The sequence below is a fragment of the Talpa europaea genome, assembly GCF_964194135.1.
Source record: "Talpa europaea genome assembly, chromosome: 1".
Taxonomy (NCBI): domain Eukaryota; kingdom Metazoa; phylum Chordata; class Mammalia; order Eulipotyphla; family Talpidae; genus Talpa; species Talpa europaea.
In genome coordinates, this window is record NC_140073.1 from 8192901 (window position 1) to 8217064 (window position 24164).

Below are 24164 nucleotides of genomic sequence, written 5' to 3' on the forward strand. Positions count from 1 at the left end.
GACCCTAATCCCTCCTCCCACCACCACAGTGTGTCTCTGGTTTATAGTTGCTTGTTGAGTTTGATTTTTACTTTATTATAATTAATCTTTTTCCTAGTCTCTTAGTTAGGTTTTGTAAATTCCTGCTATGAGTGAGATCATCCGCTGTTTTTCTTTTTCTTTCTGGCTTATTTCACTGAGCATGATCCCTTCCAGTTCCATCCGTGTTGCTGAAAATTTCATGAGTTTATCTTTTTTAATTGCTGAGAAATATTCCATTGTGTATATGGACCACATCTTCTTGATCCAGTTATCTATTTGGGGGCATTTGGGTTGTTTCCATAGCTTAGCTATTGTGAATAGTGCTGCTATAAACATAAGGGTGTGTCTTTTGGGTAAATACCTAGGAATGGAATTGCTGGATCATATGGAAGCTCCATCTTTAGGAGGTTGAGGAATCTCCACACAGTTCTCCATAGAGGTTGGACCAGTTTGCACTCCCACAAGCAGTGCAGGAGAGTTCCTTTTTCTCCACATAAAAACATTTAATTTTAAAAGTTTTTAAATTTAAACTTTTAATTTTCATGAGCCTTCATGAAACAATTGAGACTCTGAAGCACTAAGAAAAAATTTCTTGACAATTCATGACAAAAAACTAGGGTCTTTCCATCAGGACAGTGAAACATTTCCCCTTTACTAAAATAGTATTCAATGGAAGGAAAAATGGCATCCATGAGAATTGTAATGCTATCACTTTTCCTGAATTAGTGGTGCATTATCTTGTCTCTTTTCTGATTTTAGGAACACCAAGCCAATGTTTGGAGTAAGGAATATTACAGAAATCACCCACTTCATCCTCTTGGGCTTCTCGGATTTTCCCAGAATCATAGCGGTGCTCTTCACTGTGTTCCTGTTAACATACATCACCACTCTCACTTGGAACCTGTGCCTCATGGTCTTAATCAAGATGGATTCCCATCTGCACACACCCATGTACTTCTTCCTCAGTAATCTGTCCTTCATAGATATTTGCTATGTGACCTCCACAGTCCCCGAGATGCTCTCCAACTTCTTTCAGGAGCAGCAAACTATCACTGTCATGGGTTGTGCTGTTCAGTACTTCATCTTTTCAACCATGGGACTCAGTGAGTCTTGCCTCATGACAGCCATGGCTTATGATCGATATGCTGCCATTTGTAATCCACTTCTCTATTCATCAATCATGTCACCCACCCTCTGTGTTCGTATGGTGCTTATGTCCTATATGGCTGCACTCCCTGGTTCTTTATCTCAATTGGTTGTCATATATCAGCTGCACTTTTGTGGACCTAATATCATCAAGCACTTCCTCTGTGACATGTCCCAACTCTTAGTCCTGTCCTGCACTAACACTTTTTTTGTACAACTCATAATGGCTATTTTAACAATGATCTATGGTATAATAAATGCCCTACTTATTATGATATCTTATGGTTACATTGCCACCTCCATTATGAAGATCACTTCAGCTAAAGGCAGATCCAAAGCGTTCAACACCTGTGCTTCTCACCTGACAGCAGTGACCCTCTTCTACACCTCAAGTGTCTTTGTCTATTTGAGTTCCAGCTTTGGTAGTTCCTCCAGTTTTGACAGATTTGCATCAGTTTTGTACACTATAGTGATTCCTATGTTGAATCCTTTGATTTATAGTCTGAGGAACAAAGAAATCAAAGATGCCTTGAAGAGGTTGCCAAAAAAGAGAGGGCATTTTTGAAATCACAGATTCTGAGATTTCTGTCAGATTTGCCCTGTCAGAATCCTTTACCTAAAACAACATGCATGTGAGTGGACTATGACAAATTTCATCTGTCATTAGGCAAACAAAAAACTGTTTAACACAGACAATATGTCAAAATGGACCAACAGCTGTGTCGACACCACACACTTCCTTTAATTCCTTAGGGTATATTACTTTAAACTTACATGAGATGTAGATTTATTATTTATTTATTAAAGAGATTTATTATTTAAATTTCTTACCAAGTTTTTGTCAAACATCAAGATTTAGAAGCTTGTTCCTTCTTTTTGATTTTAATATTAAGTCCACTTTAACCTCAGACCCCTCACCTTACAGGCACCTGACAGATGCCCCAAGAAAGCAGAAATCTACTCCTAAATATTTTGACGTAACACAATCCAGACATGGATTGTTCTGTTTATTATCAGAGTTGGAATGAAAAGATAGAGGAAATGTATTTTTGGACAGAAACAAAGCTATATAGTGAGTTCTTTATATATTTTGGAAAATAACTACTTGTTAGACATAAGATGAGCAAGTATCTTCTTCCTGTCCATTCCATGAGATCTGGTAGCTCATCTTTTCATTTTCATTGTTTCTAGATAGTTTTTATTTCTACTTTAATTTCTTTGTTGACCCAATAGCTATTCAGAAGCATTTTTTTTTTTTTTTGGTCTCCACATGTTTATTTTTTTCCCTGTTTCTTTTGTGGTTTATTTCTAGCATTGGCTTTTCTGTGGTCAGAAATGATGTTGAAGTATTGGTATATATGTGGACTTATTTCTGGCTCTAAAATTTGGAAAGAAAACCTGGAACTTGATTCAGTTGGGTGCTAGAGACAGGTGAGCACTTTGGGTTAAGGGCCAGGTTCTGGAGTAAAGCTGCTTCACTTTGAGTCCTGACTCAGCCATCACTAGTGAGGTAAACTTGGACAAGTCACTTAACCTCAACAGAAATAAGCACAATAGTACCTGTCACCCAGGATACTGTGGGCATTTAGGTAACATATGTGAATACCAAATTTTACACCTTGAGCACTCAGAGGAGTGTGTGTACACAGCAGACACTTTGGGCAGAGTGCTAGTCTCTTTTTAATTGGATCATGAGGGACCCATAAAAATATTAAGAAATGGGACCAATTGAGAAAATTCCCCACTAGTTTCCTTCTTCCATCACTCTTGAGAATAATCAATGGAAAATGTTGTCTTCTGTTAATTAATGCTTCTTCCTCCTCAGTGGACTCTGAGGAAGAATTTATGTAACCTATCTTGAAAGAACTAGTTGGTAGCACCTATCTTGAAAGGACTATATGTTTTCCTGAGGACCCAGTCCAAGGCTGTAATGCAGGACCAAGGAATGGAAACTGGTGTGTAGCACCCCAGATTTTTTTTTATTAAAGATAAATTTATTAATGATTTTTTAAAAGATTTATTAAACATTTATTTATTTATGCATACAAGAGCTGGGGTATAGGCCAGAGGTGCGGGGTTGAGGGGTGAGAGGATTCACAAGAGACAGAGTGGGGAACAGAACAGGTGGATCTGCTGAGATACACTGCTGAGAGGAACAGCAGGCCAGGCAGGAAAGTTCTGCTGCGCCATGTGGGTCAGCTCCCTGGCCAGAGATCAAATTCATGCTACAGTGGCTAAGGATTGCTTGTAGTGAGACGTAATCCCTTGTGCCACCAGGGAGGCCCCCACAGGGTCAAAGAGTCTTCTTTACAATCTCCATAAAATTATCAGGTGCTGAATGTAACACCTGGCTGTTTTGGGCCATCAGTCTTCTCTCTAAATTAAATGTTTCTTTGGTTTCTTAACCTATTGTCTTTTTGAGTTTTGTTCTCATATTAGGAAAAGCTTGACTTTTTTTTAATACAGCTATTTCTAGCTCCTTTGTTTGGCTTATATGACAATATTTTCCTCATAAACAGTATTTAGGGAAATGTTATGATAGAGATCATTATTATTTGACATTTAACTTTTTTCTCATTTTTTTTGACACATAGACCTATGCATTGTTAATATAGTCCTTTCTGTGGTGATTTTGGTTTAATCTGATGTATATTTATACTCTATAACAGTGAACAAGACCCAGAAGAATCATAGTATTGCCTGAGCAGTTGAACACTATACATACAATTTGCTCTTAATCCAATCCCAAATCACATGTCCCATATAATCACTGCAACTGCCAAAAGCAAACTCATGCTACTTAATTTATTTTTTTAGGGTGGTGGCATTTTAAATAATTCAAAGTTAAAGGTGGAAGTTTAATTATTGCTTTTCAGCAGTTTACATTATACTTGGACTCAGTAACACCATCATGATTTCTTCCACCCAAAGCAGGAATGTGCCATGTCCTTGATTTAACTCCCCTGACCCAGGTGCTCACATACACTATTATTAACAATAGTATTCTACAACTCACAGCTAGTGTGGAGAGATACTTCTCTTTTCTTATCTCTCCGAGGTTCTCATTCTTGGCAAGAGGCAAGTGGAGGTTAAGCAACCTAATAAGCTTAAGTCAGTAGATTTCAGCACCACAAAGAGAGACCTGGGTGACTCTGTAGCAAGGACAGGCATTTATTTAGGACTCTGCTTTCTTTCCCTTTGGTTCCTCCTCACACCTATGTCCAATGGACTGAGTAGTGAGTTGACCTTTTCATTACAACAAAACTCCATAATTCTGGATATAATGAAATATTCACTAAATTAAAAAAAATCTATGATTTTCATTAAAAATCTTAATTTCCTTGTTATTTAAAATTCAAATTCATTTAACGTTTGAAATAATTGTTGTTTTAAAATCGTTAGCTTATGAGACAGCAAATGTATATGTCATTTTAGATTAAAATACTTTAAGTGCCATTGGGAGTTTGTCTGCAATTTTGAAAGCAGCAATTGTTCGATTTTCATATTCAGTACTCAGTTCCCAGCAGAGATTCAATAAATTACCATAGTTATTGATGAGGTAACTATTCTAAATGCATTTTATAAAATAACTCATACAATACTTTATCACTATTTTGGTCCATCTTATGATTATTATATTTATTTTTTATTTTTTATTTAAATATTTTATTTTATATAATTCTTACATCTTTTTTCATCTTTGCACAATGTATGCATTTTCATTTTGGTTATATTCCCCATACAATTGCACCTCCCCCCTTATTTTGACTCTAGTGCTTCCTTTCACTGCCCCTCCCTCTTCCCAGCCCCCCACCCCGCCCTGTAGTGTGTCTCTGGTTTATAGTTGCTTGTTGATTTTGATTTTTACTTTGTATTGATTATTCTTTTTCCTGGTCCCTTATTTAGGTTTTCTAAATTCCTGCTATGAGTGAGACTATCCAGTATTTTTCTTTTTCTTTCTGACTTATTTCACTGAGCATGATCCCTTCTAGCTCCATCCATGTTGCTGGAAACCGCATGTGTTTATCTTTTTTGAATGCTGAGTAATATTCCATGGTATATATGTACCACATCTTCTTGATCCAGTCATCTATTTTTGGGCATTGGGGTTGCTTCCATAGCTTAGCTATTGTAAATAGAGCTGCTATAAACATAGGGAGCACCCCATATTTTACCCAGATTTGTGATGAATTTCTGAGTAAGCAATATCCTAGAAAAAGTTGTCTTCAGTGCCTTCAGAATTTACCATCACAACTTGCCTTACTCTGTTCTGCAGTTTTCTCTCTTCTTCTCACTACACTTCCTTCCTATCTTAACAGTGGGCTCCAAGTAATAATGTTTTGTTCCCTCTTTCCATCCTCATCTAATCACCTTCCCCTCTCAAATACCTGTTATTCTTGGTTTCCTCATAGTACCTTCATTTCTCCAATACAAGCTTAGCTGTATTTTAACATAACCAGGATCCTTCAGCCAAAAGTCAAATGGCATGTATAGAATGTTAAATATTAGCTAGTTGTGATGTGGGGATGAAAGGTGTCTTTCCAGAAGCCATGCTGTGCCATCAATTCCTAATCCCACATTACCAAGTGATCTCCCCTGTTTTTGTTTTTATTAACCTCAGATTTGAGAGATTTACCTACAAAACTGCCTTTAAGTAGTAGCAATAATAATAGTAATAGTAAAGTAATAAACACTTATTCTAATAACAGCTATCAGAGCCTGCTATGGGAAAACAGTAACTGTTCCATAGCTTATTTAAACTCTCACAACAGCCAACGTGTAATTACCAGTTTATATACGATGAAAATGAAGCTTTTTTATTTTAAAGGACTTTAACCAAAAGTCATACCATGGACAAGTGCTGGAGTTTAACCTCCCTCCTAATCCTGAATTTCTCCATTTTTATCATACACATATCATACACATTTTTTCACACATCCACTTAGTGTGAAACAGAGAAACTACAGTAAATTGCTACATTCTTCTTCAAAGCATAGGACTTTGTTGGTTCAAAATCTCTGGTGTGGTATAATTTAAAATAAAATGTACATGTTTCCACTAACTTTTGAAATATTGGTAGCAGATTTCTCTTGTCATTTTGTGGCCACTGGAAATTGATAAATATGATTCTCACTGTAGGAGGCAACTTACCAGTAACTGGTATTTGGCCCTTCTTGTATCTGACCCCTTACACCATTTTCTATAATTAGTAAAAACCAACATTTTAGGTAATATTTGATCTTAGACAGAACTAACATATATATTTTTCCAGACAAATCTTGGATAGTGCTAATTTAATTCTACTTAAAGACAAGAAGATGGACAAAGTGACATCTGAAAATTCCCACTTGGGATCAGGAATGAGATATTATTTATTCAGCAATTAGACAACCCGACAGTGTCCCATTAGTTTAGGGTTGGAGGGTTTCCTTTTTCCTAGGCTCTGACAGAGAATGTTGGTTCCCACAGGAAATCAATGTCCTGTCCTCCACGGCGTGTGCTGTTGGAGGTGTTCATAGCATCAGGAGAGATGATGGGTCCATTCTGGAATGAATTATCTACTTGCTGCCATTCTGTTGAGAGTTTTGGTTTCAAAACACACTTTTAAACAAGGGGAAGTTACATGACTTAAGCTATTTAAAATTTTCCCTTTTTATTCTAAGAATTCTCATGTAGCCACAACTGACATCAGGAAAAATATGGCATTACACTCACCCCATCAGTATCTTTGTGAATCACATAAAACCTGTGACCCCCCCACCAGATATAACAATTTCATTGTTTTCACTTCATAATTCTACTACTCATGTATGTTTCACTGAACAATGTTGTTTAGCTTTGCTGGTTCTTAAGTCTTTATTTTTGATGTCATAATGAAGTATTGTTATGTAACTTGCCTCTTTTAGTTAATATTCTATTTGTAGATTTTGTTCATGTAATCTTGCAGCTTACTTACTTTATTTATTTTTTAAAGATTTATTTTATTTATACAATCACTGGGTAAGTCAGAAGCACGGGAGGGTGAGAGAATTCACCAGAGCCAGAGTGGGGAGCAGAGCAGGCAGAAGGACTGAAGTACACTGCTGAGGGGAGCAGCGGGCGGCAGGAGAGGTCTGTGCGCCATGTGGGGCCCTCCTCCGGTGGCCGGGGAGCATCCGGGGATCGAACCTGCGCTTCAGAGGCTGCCAGCAGCTTCACAACCCAGCGCTCAACTGCTGCGCCACCGGGGAGGCCCTAATCTTGCAACTTTAGATTGTTTTCATTTTGATGTCACATAGACCATGATTTGCGTGTGATCAGATCACAATTTACTTATCCATTCCACCTTCAAGTGTACTCAAGTTGTTTCAAATTTGAGGCTAATATAATATTGTTATGGGAAAGTTCATAAATGTTTACAGTGTATATTACACTATATATATAGTTTTCAGTTTTGCTTCCGCATATGTGCACCTGTTCCAGTCACCTTCCACCAAACCACCCATGCCAATACCCCACCTCCTCACCCCCATCCCTTCCTATATATCCCTGTTCCCTTTGTTAACCAGTAAATTATTTTACTAAGTTGCAGATTTGTTCCTATTGTATTTTACCTGTGTATATTTTTGGTTATTTATATTCCATTATATGTCTATTTTATATTTATCATATCTATCCATTTTTTTAAGAATGGAGATTCAGAAGTGGGATACCTGTGACATGGGGAATTACTGTGTTGTCAAGTAGATACCATTTTCTTGTTTGTTTTTTTTTAAGATTTATTTATTTATTATTTAAATATTTTATTTTATATAATTCTTACATCTTTTTTCATCTTTGCACAATGTATGCATTTTCATTTTGATTATATTCCCCATACAATTGCACCTACCCCCTCCATTTTCTTGTTTTTAAGTGATGTCTTAGGTTGAGATCCCTGGGAAGCAAATAAGCTGCGAGCTTAAGATTTTCCTGCAGGAAGTTTATTGGGGAATGTCTACATGACCAACACTCAAAAGGAGAGGCAAGCCCAATGGGGCCAAGGGAGGAGTTCACGTGTGAGACGAAGACTTTCGCAGATCCTATGGGAACACTGGAGATTTAGAGCTTCAAATTGTCCTACCTCGATGGCATTGTGCTTGCCCATTGATAGTGAAAAGAGGACACGGGAGTATCTCGAGATTCCCCAGTGGTGCAAAACTTGTTCTTTCTTGATTTTATCAACACTTCAGAGGGAATGAGGGAAGAACTAGGTAAAGGAGTTGGTCACCAAAGCAGCTGATGTTGTGTCAGCTTTACTGGGGTTCTTGCTCTGTTCTGGGTGGAATCATTCTACAAGGAATCAGGCCCTCTAAACCCACAGAGGCTAGAAACATGGGAATTGGAAAAACAAAATCTCGAAATGGCTCACCCAAGAGGATGTGGTTGTAAGGAAGCCTACTTCCACTTCCATCTCTTGAACCCCAGTTCTGTGTCGTCTACCTAGATAGGATCAGGCACCATAGAATGGTTGTTGATTTAATGACTACATGATGGCATCTGGAGGACATCCTTCCATGCATCATGTCATCTTAGGCTAGGCATTTTTGTTATCTCTTCAATAGTTTATTCCATCACTCTGTAAGTCAAGCTGCTTTGGGATGATATGATATGGAGGGCATCAGTGAAGTCCATGGACATGCACTCACTGCAGCATTTCCTCTGCTATTAGGTGAGTTCTTTTGGCTAATGTGATGGTTTGTAGCTGCCTTTGTGGTGGAAGATGGAAAGACATGAAACCAAACAATTTCGAAGACAAAACTATAGTACATCTTTTTGTAGTCATTTATTTTAAATTTGGGTTTTCAGTTTTGCTTCCCCATATGTGCACCTGTTCCAGTCACCTTCCACCAATCCACCCATGCCAATACCCCATCTCCTCTCTCCCTCATCCTTTCCTATATATCCTTGTTCCCTTTGTTAACCAGTAAATTATTTTACTAAGTTGCAGATTTGTTCCTATTGTATTTTACCTGTGTATATTTTTGGTTATTTACATTCCATGGAAGAGTGATACCATCCAATATCTATCTCTCACTTTCTGACTTATTTCAATTAGTATAATCACCTTGAAGCCCATCCATTTTGCCCCAGAAGATGCGATTTCATCTTTTTGTAACAGCTGTGTTGTATCCTATTGAGTATATATTCCACAATTTCTTTATCCATTCATCTGTTGCTGTTAGTAATTTATATTTCAATAAAAATATTTCTAAAAAATACAGATGTAGATAGGCAGTTTCTTTTTTTTTTAACCTTATGCTACTGGACAGTAATTTAAGGTAGAGGCCGAATATCAGGGTAACACTGTCCATTGTATGTTAATAACCTATGGATACTAGAATAATAGAGATTTCTTTTTTTTCCCCTTCAGATCTCAGAAACACTATGGCAATGGCTGAAGGAATAAACAACACTACAGTTACCAGGTTTATCCTCTTGGGATTCTTTGAATTTCCAAGACTTACAGCCATCCTCTTTTCAATATTCCTAGGCATTTATCTCATTACAGTGTCTGGGAATTTGGGCCTCTTTACCCTGATCAAGACAGATGCTTTCCTGCACACACCAATGTACTTCTTCATCAGTAAACTTGCCTTCTTAGATTTTTGCTATGTTTCCTCCACAGCTCCCAAGATGCTCTCAGACTTCTTCAAGAAGCAGAAATTTATCTCTCTTATGGGGTGCATCATGCAATACTTCTTCTTCTCCAGCCTGGCTCTGACTGAGTGCTGTCTCCTGGCCGCCATGGCTTATGACCGCTATGTTGCCATTTGCAATCCTCTGCTCTACACGACCATCATGTCTCCCACCCTCTGTGTGCAGATGGTGGTAGGATCATGTATAACTGGATTCTTTGGCTCATTTATCCAACTATGTAGCTTACTTCAGCTCCATTTCTGTGGCCCCAATGTCATCAACCATTTCTTCTGTGACCTGCCACAACTGATGATACTATCCTGCACTGACACCTTCTTCTTACAAGTTATAACCTCTGTGCTCACAGTGATCTTTGGACTCCTGTCTGTCCTGGTTATCATGATATCTTACGGTTATATCATTGGTACCATTCTGAAGATCACTTCAGCAGAAGGCAGGTCCAAAGCCTTCAACACCTGTGCTTCTCATCTGACAGCAGTGACCCTTTTCTTTGGCTCAGGCACCTTTGTCTATTTGTGCTCTAGTTCTAATGATTCTCGGAACCAAAACAAGCTGGCCTCTGTTGTGTACACAGTGGTGATCCCCATGTTAAATCCACTGATCTACAGCCTGAGGAACAAGGAAATCAAAGATGCCCTAGCCAGATGGAAGAAGAGAATATTCTCCTGGAACGACTGATTTCGTGGTTTATGTTAGGGCCCAAATAAAACTTATAGAAAGTGTTTGAAAGTAGAAATGATAACACTTACAAATCTTGCAATATATCATGTGGCTTTTCATAAATATCTTCTCCTTTATTCTTTGAAGATTATAGCCCTCCATTCCTCTGAAGTTAGACTTTACCTTATAACTAGTTCTGGCAAATGAATGTGATCAAGAAGAAAGTATATCCTTTTCAGGAAAAGCTCCTATTAGTGGCTGAATCATAAAGAATAACGTGATGGTGCAAGACAAGACACCTCTCCCAGCAGACCCCAAATGAACTTAGAGTGTTAGTAAAAAGCAAGTCTGTTTTGGACTGTTTGCTACTATAGCCATCTCACTCTATCATAATTGCTATAGAATTTTTTTACAGGTATATGTGTGTGCTCTTACAAAAATCAAAGTGTTAACATTTGGAAGTATCTTTAAATTCAGTCAGCAGGTGTCAAAATTATGTTATGGCCAATTAGAATAATAGCAATTCATATGTGATGGCATGAAACATTGGCACAGCTGTCACCCATGATAACTTGGAAGGGAGGTTATACGGAAATAGCACCCCTGTAACATGGACTTGTTGCTATTAGATGCATTTGACAAAGTTTTGCAAAAAGAAACAAGCTCACATCACAATGGCCAGTTTGAATGCAAGAAAGAAAGATATAGAAAGGGTCCAGAAATTTGGGGACTTACAGAGTTAGGAAAAAAAGTTGGTTTTCATCTCTAATCTATAAAAATAAAAATTAGAAGGATACTGAATTTTACATAAAGGGCGAAATGAAGGATGTGATCATCACACCTTATAGTTGTAAACTCTAAATGACTAAAGATTATGCTCAGAAAATCTTTTTAATTTGGCCAAATGACTCACACAAAAGAAATTGAAAGCCTATGACTCTCACAGAGGGCAGGCAGGGGAGAGAGAGAGAGGACTTGTGAATGTGGTTATTGATGTGTAGGCCTGACTTGAATAAGTAGATAAGAATAGATAATACTATTCATCTGGACTAAGAGAAATTTAACTGTTTGAGCCTATAAAGAATCTTTGGGCCATCAATCTTTAATAGGCAGGAAACAGACAGAGGCAGTTGATCTGACCCTCAAGAAAGAAATGTTCTTTTCAAATATAAAATGTCCTTTTCAAATGTTCCTTTTCAAATATGGCCAAGGAGAGTTAATGGCAAAGTAAGGATGAGGGAGAGGGGACCAGTTCCTAATCATGGAACAATGCGTATTTCTTCCTGCCTAGTAGGATTTTGGGGTTTCTGTAGACCATTTTCATTTTCATTTTATTTTCATTAAAGAGTAATGTTTATTGCTATTATCTTATCCACGTTCCAACATTAAATATTGGGTCTGTATAAATCAGATAACTTACCCTTAGTGAACAGGCTTTCAAGTTAAAAAGAGCCATCCAGTTTCAATTGAAGAAGATATTAATATAAATATGACTGACAAAAAGTCAGTCTCCAGAATATGTAATGGACTTGTATGAATAAAAAGGCAAATGTCTGAGATAAGTTGGGGTATATACACCAGTAGAAATTTCATGAGAAACTGTGATGATTTTAAAACATCTCAAATGATATAAAACCTCACTAATAATAGAGAAATGTAGTTTTGCATTCACTATTTAGGCAAAAACTAAGAAGTAGGGCACTACCAGCGTGACCAGAGTGTGCAGTCTCAGAATCCTTGTCCCCCGCTGCAGTGAGCACCATTGGGTGTGTCTACTTTGAACAGCAGTTTGTCACTATCTAATAAAGTGACCCTCAAGGACAGAGGCAAAAGGACATCCTCCTAATTGTTAGCATTTACAACCACCCATTTGGCTGTCCAACCACAAGGAGTGGCAGTGCTGATAAGATTTCAAATGTTGATTTATGAAGTACACCTGAAACTTACAAATGTTATAAACATTACTTTAATAAAAATTTAAAAAACTACAGATCAACACTCCTTACCCATAGAGACACAAAAAAATCCTGACAAGATTTGAGCAAATAAAATCTATCAATACACACACACACATCAATATGCACAATATGTGGTATCACCAATGGGACAGACTTGCTAAAGCTATCAAAATAGAATCATATGAAGCCTCTATATCCAACTACAAATTCATACAAAATACAGAAAACAGAAAAGCATATTAACTGTATTATGAAGAGTCAATTGCAAAACCAGACTATGAGATGTTTCAAAGGTCAAAATACATTTTGGAGAGCTGGGAGGGATAGAAAATAGAAAGAGACAGCGAGGCCTCCCCAGCCTGAGAACATCATCACCACAACCACAGGGATGGCTGTTCTGAGAAGGGCTTCAAATTCAGGGGACTTGACATCAGTTTGCCAGGGTTAGTCCTGCTTTATGTTTGTGCTTCTCACAGGATTATTGCTAACTCCCCTTCCATGATCAAAGCAGATCAGCCTGGTTAATAAATTATCTGATGGCTCTGCCTGGAGAGTTTCTCCCAGATCTAATGATTGTAAAAGTTTGGAAAGGAAAATTGGAATTTGATTCAATTAGGAACTTGATTCAATTAGTCTTGCTCTAGGAAGACTGTCCCCAGGTAATATTGTCTATTTTGCTTATTGCTCTCTCTCTCTCTCTCTCTCTCTCTCTCTCTCTCTCTCTCTCTCTCTCTCTCTGTGTGTGTGTGTGTGTGTGTGTGTGTGTGTGTGTGTTTTGATGGATTTTATTTGCTAAAATTTTGTCAGGATTTTTGCAATAGGTCATGAGGAGTGTGGGGAGATGGAACCAGCAGGGAGGGAGTATTTCTCCATTTGTTTTCTCTGTCCCGCACTCTAGAGAATAATTAACTGAAAACACCATGTTTCTGTTAATTGCCCCTTCTCTCTCCACACTGCACCCAAAGGAGACATTTAAGAGAATCTTTCATTGGAAGCACCTCCTTCGCAGAGATGGCTTGCAGGATCCATGGCCAGAAGCACAGAGCCTCCGGGAAGTAAACTCCTCCAACTAACTTGAAAACTCATATCTCAGTGTTTTTGTCTTCTAATTCTTGAAAGAATTCTGAGGATACCAGAGTATCCAGAGTGTGGTCAAGATTCAAGTGCCAGAGAAGACACCTGTCAGATTTCACCAAGATGCACCTGTCAGGACATCGATTAAGAATATCTGGGTGGGTAAATCAGAATGGAACAGATTGGCTTCCTTTCACTTCTTGCAACCCTCTTCCCCCATGCACTAAACTCACAGATTTCCTGCATCTTGGTTCAACAGCTATTTCCACTTTTTAATTTTCTCCTGATAACCATGCTACCCCAATGGTATTATTTGAGTTTTACAGAAACCAAAGCATTTTTGCGAAAGAAAAGCATCAAACATGGAATTTCAGGCATTGGCAAGTTGGAAGAATGAGAGGTGGAAGATGTGGGGGTTTTCTGATAGCTTATCATCTGGGCAAAGGACCCCCAAATTTTCAATATCAAATAGCATTTTCCCCCTGTGAGGACGTTTCAGCAAAGCTAGCAAAGTATCTCTAGAATATAAACATCATCATTAATATGACAGCCCCTGTTTTTGAGGCTCAGTGTGTCCCTCACTCTATCACACTCTGGACCACACTTACATAGGAGTGATCACCCCTCCCTCATGGGTTATGGAAGCATGTAGTTATGAGTGATTTGGCAAGAATCGTAAAGTTAGTAAATGCTGGAGCTAATATACTGTTTCTCCGTAATTATTTTACCAGAATAGTTGAAACTTTTGCTTAGTCTGAAAGTGAGTAACTGGAGGACACAATGTAGTTTTGCTCCAATTCAATTTGACGATGCTATTTTGCACCATTTACAATTTCCTAATGATACCACTTCAAACAATGCCTTTCTTTCTTTCTTTCTTTCTTTCTTTCTTTCTTTCTTTCTTTCTTTCTCTCTCTCTCTCTCTCTCTCTCTCTCTCTCTCTCTCTCTCTCTCTCTCTCTTTCTTTCATCACCTACCTACCCACATGCCTATCTATCTGCATTGCAGACACTGTACATCAAATAAACTCTATGAGATAGGGTCTAATATCCTTATTTTGCATGTGAACTCACTTACAGAAAGATAACAGAAATCCTCTTCTGTCATAAGCCCACAGATAGCAGAGCCAAACTAAAAAATATATATAACAACTATGCGACACAAATCTAAACTACACATGGGAGTTATAATTCCATCAACAATATCCATCAACAATTTCTCAAGCATCTTTTAAGGGCTTTCCATATGTTATATTTTATTTTGTCCTTTAAGAATCTTTTGGGTTAATAATGAAAAGTGTGTCTCTTTAATATAGTTATGAGTGATTTGGCAAGAATCGTAAAGTTAGGAAATTGATGCATAGAACTATTTAGGAGCAAAGTTATTGAGGGTTATTAGGTATCTCCACAAAGAACACCAAGACACTAATTTGAAGGGATCTATGCACTCCTGTGTTCATCTCTGCACTATTTGCAATAGTTGAGCTATAGAAACAATCTAAGGGCCCCAGGACAGATTAGGAAGACCTGGTATATACACACAATGAAATATTACTCAGCCACTGAAAAAGATAAACTCAAGCCATTTGTGGCAACATGGATTAAACTGCAGGGAATTAGGCTAAGCAAAGTAAATCAGGAGAAAAAAGACAAATACCACTTGGTGTCACTTATGTGTAGAGAAACAGAGGGTCAGATAAATCCAAATAACCAGCCCTAGAAAACTTACTGTACAACTAAGGCTACCAGAGTGGAAGGGGAGAGAGCAAATTGGAGAGGGAGTTCAATGGCCTGTAGTGGGGGACTATGGGTGCCTTGGTGGGGGGTGTGATGGTGTGGTAACAACACCTGAAGAGGGTGATCCTATACCTCTAAATCACATGCAGTGTTATGAATCAATGCTGCCTTATTAAAAATAAAAATAAAATGGATCAATATTTCTCTGGCATCTCTGCTCAATGTGGGTAGACAGTGATTTATTTCAAATAGAAATTGGGACAACTGACTTAGAGATATATTCTCTTTTCTGACAGATCCTAGGATCACTACCCCAATGGCTGCAGAAAGGAACAGTACAACACTTACAAAGTTCATTCTCTTGGGATTTTCTGAGTTTCCAAAGCTCACCATTGTCCTCTTTTCAGCATTCCTGGGAATCTACCTCATGACAGTGTCCTGGAATATCAGCCTCATCACCCTCATCAGGATGGACTCCCACTTGCACACACCTATGTACTTTTTTCTCGGTAACCTGTCCCTGCTAGACATCTGCTATGTTTCTACTATAGCCCCCAGGATGCTCTCAGACTTCTTCAGAAAGCAAAAATTCATCTCCTTTATGGGGTGCACCATGCAATACTTCATCTTCTCTAGTCTGGGTCTGACCGAGTGCTGTCTCCTGGCAGCCATGGCTTATGACCGCTATGCCGCCATTTGCAATCCTCTGCTCTACACTGCGGTCATGTCTCCCACCCTCTGTGTGCAGATGGTGGCAGGATCATGTATAACTGGATTCTTTGGCTCATTTATCCAACTATGTGCCTTACTTCAGCTCCATTTCTGTGGCCCCAATGTCATTAACCATTTCTTCTGTGACCTCCCCCAATTACTGATCCTATCCTGTTCTGATACCTTTTTCTTTCGAATCATGACCTCTGTGCTCACAGTGATCTTCGGACTCATGTCTGTCCTGGTTATCATGATATCTTATGGTTATATCGTTGGTACCATTCTGAAGATCACTTCAGCAGAAGGCAGGTCCAAAGCCTTCAACACCTGTGCTTCTCACTTGACAGCAGTGACTCTCTTCTTTGGCTCAGGTATCTTTGTTTATATGTATCCTAACTCTGGTGATTCTGGGAGCCAAAACAAACTGGCATCTGTGTTCTACACCGTTGTCATTCCCCTGCTAAACCCACTGATCTACAGCCTGAGGAACAGGGAAATCAAAGATGCCCTGAGCAGATGGAAGAAGAGAATCTTTTCTTGATGTTACTCATGCTGGGATTTATTTCAGTTTTACAGTGTATGAGAAATGGAAAGCATTGACCCACAACTCTCATGATTGTGGTTTGAGTTATAATTACTGTACTTAACACAGACCTATGACTGGCACAAGGCCAGGAAAATGCATGAGAAATAGCTGGAAGCTCATCATTGCCACCTTCATCAGTCAAACCTAATACATCAATCAGTCAAGAAATCCACAAGTATTTTGGTAGTTAACTATGTTAGTACGGCCATTTACTTCTGAATTTTGTCCCTACTTAGCATGCACTACCTCAAGGATCAGAGATGCCAGGACTGGTCACATCTGCCAAGAGACCAGCAAACCTCCTTATAGCATCTTATTTGGGGTAGGGCAGGGCTTACTGTTAGTACTGAGAGGTCTTCTGAACATTTTCCCATCTAATTAGATTAGTTTTCACATTTAACCTATTCTTCACTGCTGGAAATGATGAATTAATTTCACTAATCATTGATGCATCCAAAGAAAAGTAACCATGCCAAATCAAATATTTGTTAACTTCACACAAAATAAATGTGTTGTAACAAAATGCTTAACATGGCTGTTGCGGTTTGGTCGACTCCTTGGCTTACTGGGAACACCTAATTCCTTGTTTGTTATTGCTGTAAAGACATCTTTGTTCTTTCGTCTTCAACAGGTAGCCCCAGAGGGAATCAAACTGGCATTCTGCTGGCAAGGTGACCATGGGGCTGATTTGGGCACCTCCCACAATGTCTCCATATAACTTGTTAGTTTTTTAAAGTAGAACAAGTCTCCATTAGGAAGTTGTTTTTCCAATAATTGAAAAATGGGAAGTAGATAGTAAAATTAGCCACAGAACTTGGGAGCTGAATTAATGAGAGAGATGTCTTGAGCTCCCCTCGAGGGTCAACAATATTATTGGTAGTTATTTATGGGTGGAAGGACCACAGGTGATTTTCCCCATTGTATTGTTCAGTATTCTTCCAGATTTCCATGGATTAATTTCTAAGTTAAATTTAGAAGAACACAGGGCAGATATGAGCCTGGGGGAGAAAAGACAGTAAAACTTGCCTGTGATGTCCTGTCTGCTGTCCAGCTGTTGTTCTAGCTCCCTTAGCCAGGAGTTGGGATAGCTTTGGGTTATTCAAGTCACTAGGCACTTCCTCTGAAGAGCTCTCATAAACTCAGCAGACAGATTTATATTTGGAGTTGATGACAATACCCACTGACACACAGGGTGTGTGAAGAAAGGCTCCAGCCATGAGATGCAGGAATATCAAGCCTCATTCCATGGAAGGTGCCTCATGGTTAGGTGTTAGAATCATTCTCTGTTCTTATTGTGAATCAGAATTTTTTTGGGGTGTCACCATTTGTATTTACACCATAATAGTTCTTCTAAGACTACTACTTAGTATTTAAATGGAATGTTTTATCTTTTTAAAAAATTAGATATAATTTACATACAGTGAATGGATAGGTCTATTTAATTTTTTTTAGTTTTTTAAAATTAATTTTTATATATGTATATTTTACATCATTGTTCATTTTTGTAGAATGCACGCTTGTGTGCTTTCTCCTCTCAGGTGTAGTCCCTATAAAATTCCCACCACCAGTTCACCTGTGAACCATCACCGTAGTCCCTGGAGTTCTTCTCTCCCTTGTTTTGATTCCTCTAACACCCCCTCTCTTGCAGAATATCTCTGATTTATAGGTGCCTGTTAATTTTGTTTATTATTATTGTTTTTTTTTCCTGATCCCTTATTTGGCTCCCCTGTATTCCTCCTATAAGTGAAACCACCTGATATTTTTCTTTTTGTTCTGGTGTACTGTTGTTGTGAAAGAGGAGTGTCCCACCCAGGATGAATGGATGGGAGAAGGGGAAATCAGTGACTTCAGTAGTCATAAGCAGATAAAAGCAAGACTTAGAAGGTATCTTTGAAAATGAGAAAAGCAAGGGCATCACTGATGGAGCCAAGTTCCAAAAGAACTATAGCTGAATAACTACCCTTGGTGGGAGAGAATAATTCTTTATTTTAAAAAGGTCTGAGCAGTGCCAGGGTGAAGAGCAGGCTGGTAAACTTAGGAATCGAGCAGCAAAAGCTTGAGATGCCCTGTCACCATGGCAAAGGTAGCTACTCAAAGAAGTAATAGGCTACATCCCAAAACAACAGAATAATTAAAGACGCCACCCAGAATTTTCAACAGTGCTTAGATTTTCAGTCTTTGTTGCTGCTGTCTGTCACCACAGGATTTCAGATGGAAAAATACAGAGTTGTGAACTCCATAGGCAAATGTCATTCTCCTTATCCCCATATGTATGACATTTGCATCTTCCTTTTAAGATTAAGGACTCATGCCACCTCAAATCATAAATGAAAGACTGAAGTTTAGAGATAGTACCCTGTTCAAATTTCTTTTTCCAGAATGCAAGTGCACTGCTAATAGGCAGGGGGACTTTTTTTTTTTTCAGGTGATGGACATGTTCTAAAAATGGATTACAAAATTTTATAAATCTACTCAGAATTACTGGACACTTAAAATAGGTATATGTTCATCACAGTCTTATCCATAACCTTCACAAGAATTGGAAACAATCCGAATGTCCATCAGCAGATGACTGAATAAAATAAATATGGTGTATATACACAATGGAATACTACTGGGCTATAAAAATATGAAATCCTGCCATTTGCAACAACATGGATTAACCTAGAAGATATTGGGCTTAAGGAAATAAGTCAGATTAAAAAGGGCAGCTGGATATGATATCTCTCATGTGGAAGATAATGAAGCAAAACTAATGAACAAAGTAAAATAACTTTTAGACTAGAAGAACAAAATTGTGGCTGCCAGAGGGGAAGAGGGAATTGGGATGGGTAAGTTAGGTGAAAGGAATCGATTGCATGATGAAGTATAAAGGTGAGTTTTCAGTGGTGAGCTTAATGTAGTAGATACAGATTATTTATATTACGATGCACCCCTGAAATTTATATAATGTTATAACGCAGTGTTACTTCAATAAACATTATTAAAAAGATGATGTGTTTCTATTTAATGCTAAGAGAATTATAAATAAAATGAAATAAAAATGGAAAACATACTTGTAGCAATAGAGCAATGTTCTTTTCTAGAAATTTGTTTTAAGGATATTATCTGATTGGACATTGATGCCAGAAATAATTTTCATAAAAAACACCCAAACCTTGCATTCTGTGTAAAATTCAACAGAGGAAATACTCCAGTAGAGATGAATTGCTTAAAGAGAGACATATAACATTATGATCATTTATTATGTTCACGATCCATTCAAGTGTGTGTTTATAACATGTGTGTGAAACAGACATTATGACATTCCAAGTATATAAGAGGAAGACTGAAAAAAATTCAGTCAATAATGAAAGATTTTAAATTGGATAATGCACAAGACGCATTTCTATTCTAGTGGTTCATTGATTTAAAATTTTTTCTAAACTTGAAGGATTCATAAAGTGAAAGTGGAATCAGCAGGGGAAATCTCTTACATGTTCCTGCTGTCATTACACTGGAGGACAATTACCTGGACAGGGTAATTAACTCTCCTCGCTTCACCTCGGATCCCAAGGAGGCATTTAAGTGAACTGCAGGTGCAGGCGTCTCTCTTCTCACGGCTGACTGGGCACTGAGTGGCCAAAGCAGAACTTGGAGGTGGAAGTCCTCTCAGAGGACGGCTTTAAAGATGGCTGAACGTAAGTGTTCCATCACTTTCCTGGGTGCCTGGAGCACAGGATGCCCTGGAGCACTGGGGGGCCAGGGCATGTGCCCAGAATTCCCGCACTCCCATGGAGTCCACAGCCATCGGTGTCCCTCCTTCCCGACCTCCTTCCACATCTGTCTGAGGTTTGTGGTCCACGGAGGCCCAAGATGGCGTCGCAATGGCTCTTGATCAACCGGACTCCTGAGAGGGAACCTCCCTCCTCCACTTAGCCTGGTCCCTCCACCCTCCTCCTGCCTTCTCCCGGTGCCACAGACACGAGCAAAGCTCAGGTCCTTTCTGGTGGGAAATAGAATATTTCCCCCAGTAAAGAATTGTAACAAAAACAAAGGTGTACAGTTAAGAGAGTGACAGTTTGATTTAGGAGCTTGCTATTGTAAGGAGAGTTCGGCGTGATTTCAAATTCCAAAATAATTTTACTTTGTACATTTTATGCACAATAGGTTGTGACCCTGTGTGATTTCATTTACTACGTCAATATCCTCCACCACCAGGCTCATGCTGTCAAAAGATTGATTATCCAGAGCTGAGTTTATTAAGAAATAATGAGCTAATTTAATATTAGCTAATTTAATATTGATTCCCAAATATTAATGTTCCCAAATATTAATATTGATTCAATCAATATTTTCTACTCTAGTTGCCATTCACTTAATACTATGTTCAGTGCAGGAATTTTGAAGTTACTAGACTGGGTTAAATATCTAAGCGCTGCCACTCACCAGTTGCCTGACCTCTATCAAAGTCGGTGCTCGCCTCGTGCCTCAGTTTCTCCATACGTATATTAAGACAAACATGGCCACTTGGGTGAGAATAACGAGATGTGTGAATGAGATTGTGTGAATTGTTAAGGATTGTGCCTGAGTTTAACCATAAAATGACCTACTCAATTAAAAAGTAGTCTTCGGTGATACCAACCAATTAATTTGCTTGATTGTTGATCCTGAATAGACCAGTTGTCTTGAGTTTTTAGAAAAATGGCCTCACAGTTCCGAAATGTTTTCATTGATCCTATGTAGCCTTCTGAAATGCTAGGAATTTTTTACTGGAGGCATTTGATACTAGATGGACATTTGATACTAGAGAGAACAAGACTTCCAAAGTTACCAAATAATAATAAATATGAGAGTAGAAATAAAATGTGTTGATGACCACAAAAAAAATCATATTCAAAATAAGACAATGCTCAATTTATTGATAATATTATTGACCACATTTTATGAGTTTAAAATGCATGTAATCATTGTATCATAAAATGGCAGAAAAAATATTTTATAAAAATATTTTAGAATATTTCCTAGAAGGACATTTCTTAAAACGTTATTGCATCAAAAGCTATAGGCGTTTTTATTACCTGTTGTCAAAAAGAGGCATGATAAATATTTAAGAAAGTAGCATGTTTTAAAATATTTTAAATGTTGGGGAAATAGATCATAGCTTCTATTTGCTGAGCTTCTAGGATTAGATGACCTATTATGATTTTTTGATTAAAAGGTCTTGTGAATTTCATATGGTAGGAACATTACTATATCACAATTCATTTTATTATTGTGCCTTGTGTTTATTGTGTATTTGAGTTTGAAGCAAAATGTAGACATGGAAAATATAGATTAGAGTGTGCTGCCTAACAATTATTGGCAAATCATAATATAAGCAATTATGAAATGTTATATAAGATCAGATAGATGACACATGCCTGACATATTAAAAATTGAGCAGATGAAATACCTTCATCATAGAATTGAGTTTAATCCATGGAGAAATCATATAATTAACTGTGGACAAGTGACAATATGTGCAAAAATCTTCCAAAAATTGAAAAGGTAAATATGAAAATGTAGGAAAGAGTCTGTGAAATTGTGTCAAGAAATCTTTTTCAGTATGCCAGGCTAGGAACCAAAAGTAACAGTAAGATGACTCCCAAACAATAAAGGAAATCTGTATAGCAAAATACTGATAAAGAATATTGATAATAAATAACAAGCTTGGAAAAGATTTAGCAAGATCTATGAAGGAGAAGAGTTATGATACCTGCTATGTAAAAAGCTCCAACAACAAATAATAAACAATGTTCTCGACAAATGGGGAAAAATATATGTGAGCAAGTCAGTAAAGTAAGTGCAAATAAGGAAATAATGAAATAATATTTTACCAGGGAGAGTGTCAAGATAAAGCTAAATAATTCCAGGCAGTGTTGATAATGGGATGCCAAGGGATACTGTCATAAAAATCTTGGTATTTGTTTAACTGGAACCAATTTTTAGAAAACAATTTGGCTACATCTTTGTGTGTGTGTCTGTGTGTGTGTATGTGCGTGTGTACACAATTGCATGGGTGCAAAAATACATTCCTAAATATTAAGAGTAGTTGGGAAATAGGATTCCCAATGATTTTTAAAATTGCTTTTATAATTGTTTATATTGTTTTAAAACATTATCCATACCTATGGGTTAAGTTTTTGTTCCAAAACATGAAACTATGTTGAAAACAAATAATTTGCATGAATTTAAATAATTAATAATTAGCTAAGGATGTTTCTGCAGATTGAAGAAATTGCAAGAAAATGGCTGGAGGAAGGAACAGTACAACAGTCACCAAATTCATCCTTTTAGGTTTCTCAGATTTCCCCAAGCTCAAAATTACTCTCTTCATAGTTTTCATGGGCCTTTACCTCTTGGCAGTGACCTGGAACCTGAGCCTCATCACCGTGATTAGGATGGACTCCCACCTACATACACCCATGTACTTTTTCCTCAGCAACTTATCCTTCTTAGATTTGTGCTATGTTACCTGCACAGTCCCTAAAATGCTCTCAGAATTCTTCAAGAAGCAGACAACCTTCCCCTTTATGGGGTGTATTGTGCAATACTTCTTCCTCGCCATCCTGGGTCTGACTGAGTCCTTTCTCCTAGCAGCCATGGCTTATGATCGCTATGCCGCCATTTGCAATCCTCTGCTCTATGCTGCCATCATGTCTCCCACTCTCTGTGTGCAGATGGTGGTTGGATCCTATATATCTGGTCTCTTTGGAGCAATAATCCAACTGTGCGCTTTACTTCAGCTTGATTTCTGTGGCCCCAATGTCATCAACCATTTTTTCTGTGACATGCCTCAATTATTAGCTCTAGCCTGCTCTGAAACCTTTTCCCTCCAAGTCATAAAATATGTGTTAGCAGTGATCTTTGGTGTGCTATCTGTCTTAGTCATCGTGATATCTTATGTTTATATTGTTGCCACCATCCTGAGAATCAGCTCAGCTGAAGGCAGGTCCAAGACGTTCAGTACCTGTGCTTCTCACCTGACTGCAGTGACCTTTTACTTTGGATCAGCATTCTTTGTCTACCTGCACCCCGGCACAAATAAATCTGTGGGCTATGACAAGATGTTCTCAATCTTCTATACAATGGTGGTCCCCATGCTGAACCCATTGATCTACAGTCTGAGGAACAAGGAAATCAAAGATGCCTTGAAGAGGTGTAAGAACAGGACATTTTCCCATTGTCACAGCTAATTAAGTGTCAGGTGGGCTAGTGACCCCAGTGACTGGAAGTTTCTAGGCTAAACTAAGCAAGTGAAATACATTTAACCTTATTCATCCTTGCAGATGCCCTGGCAGAACTCAAGTGAGGCCTGTCTTAATCCAGGCATGGTTTAGGACCATGCAAATCCCGTAGTTTCTTTGTGTCTTGGCAGTTGACTTTCTTATACCAGCAGAGTCCTCACAAAGCTGTTAATGTGTCAATATTATACAAATACAAGCCTTTAGTGCCTCAGTGTTGGACTGTAACATCATCTTTGAGAGCTTCACACTGCAGACATCTGTCTCAAACACCTCATCAACACCACATCTCAAGCAACTCCCAGAGGACTTTTTCCTCAGTCTCAAT

General features: G+C 38.1%; 2 protein-coding genes across 2 annotated transcripts; both read left to right on the plus strand.

The window, feature by feature from the left end:
• Positions 1-793: 793 nt before the first annotated feature.
• LOC311183256 (uncharacterized protein) lies at positions 794-16526 on the plus strand (the record flags this gene model as incomplete). Its single annotated transcript, XM_084252613.1, has 3 exons — positions 794-1722; positions 9648-10249; positions 15571-16526. 3 exons carry the CDS (start codon positions 794-796, stop codon positions 16524-16526), a joined length of 2487 nt encoding a protein of 828 aa, XP_084108739.1.
• A 6314-nt stretch (positions 16527-22840) lies between these two features.
• On the plus strand, positions 22841-23788 carry LOC311170697 (olfactory receptor 5AN6-like; the record flags this gene model as incomplete). Its single annotated transcript, XM_084233076.1, has 1 exon — positions 22841-23788. One exon carries the CDS (start codon positions 22841-22843, stop codon positions 23786-23788), a length of 948 nt encoding a protein of 315 aa, XP_084089202.1.
• Positions 23789-24164: the final 376 nt, after the last annotated feature.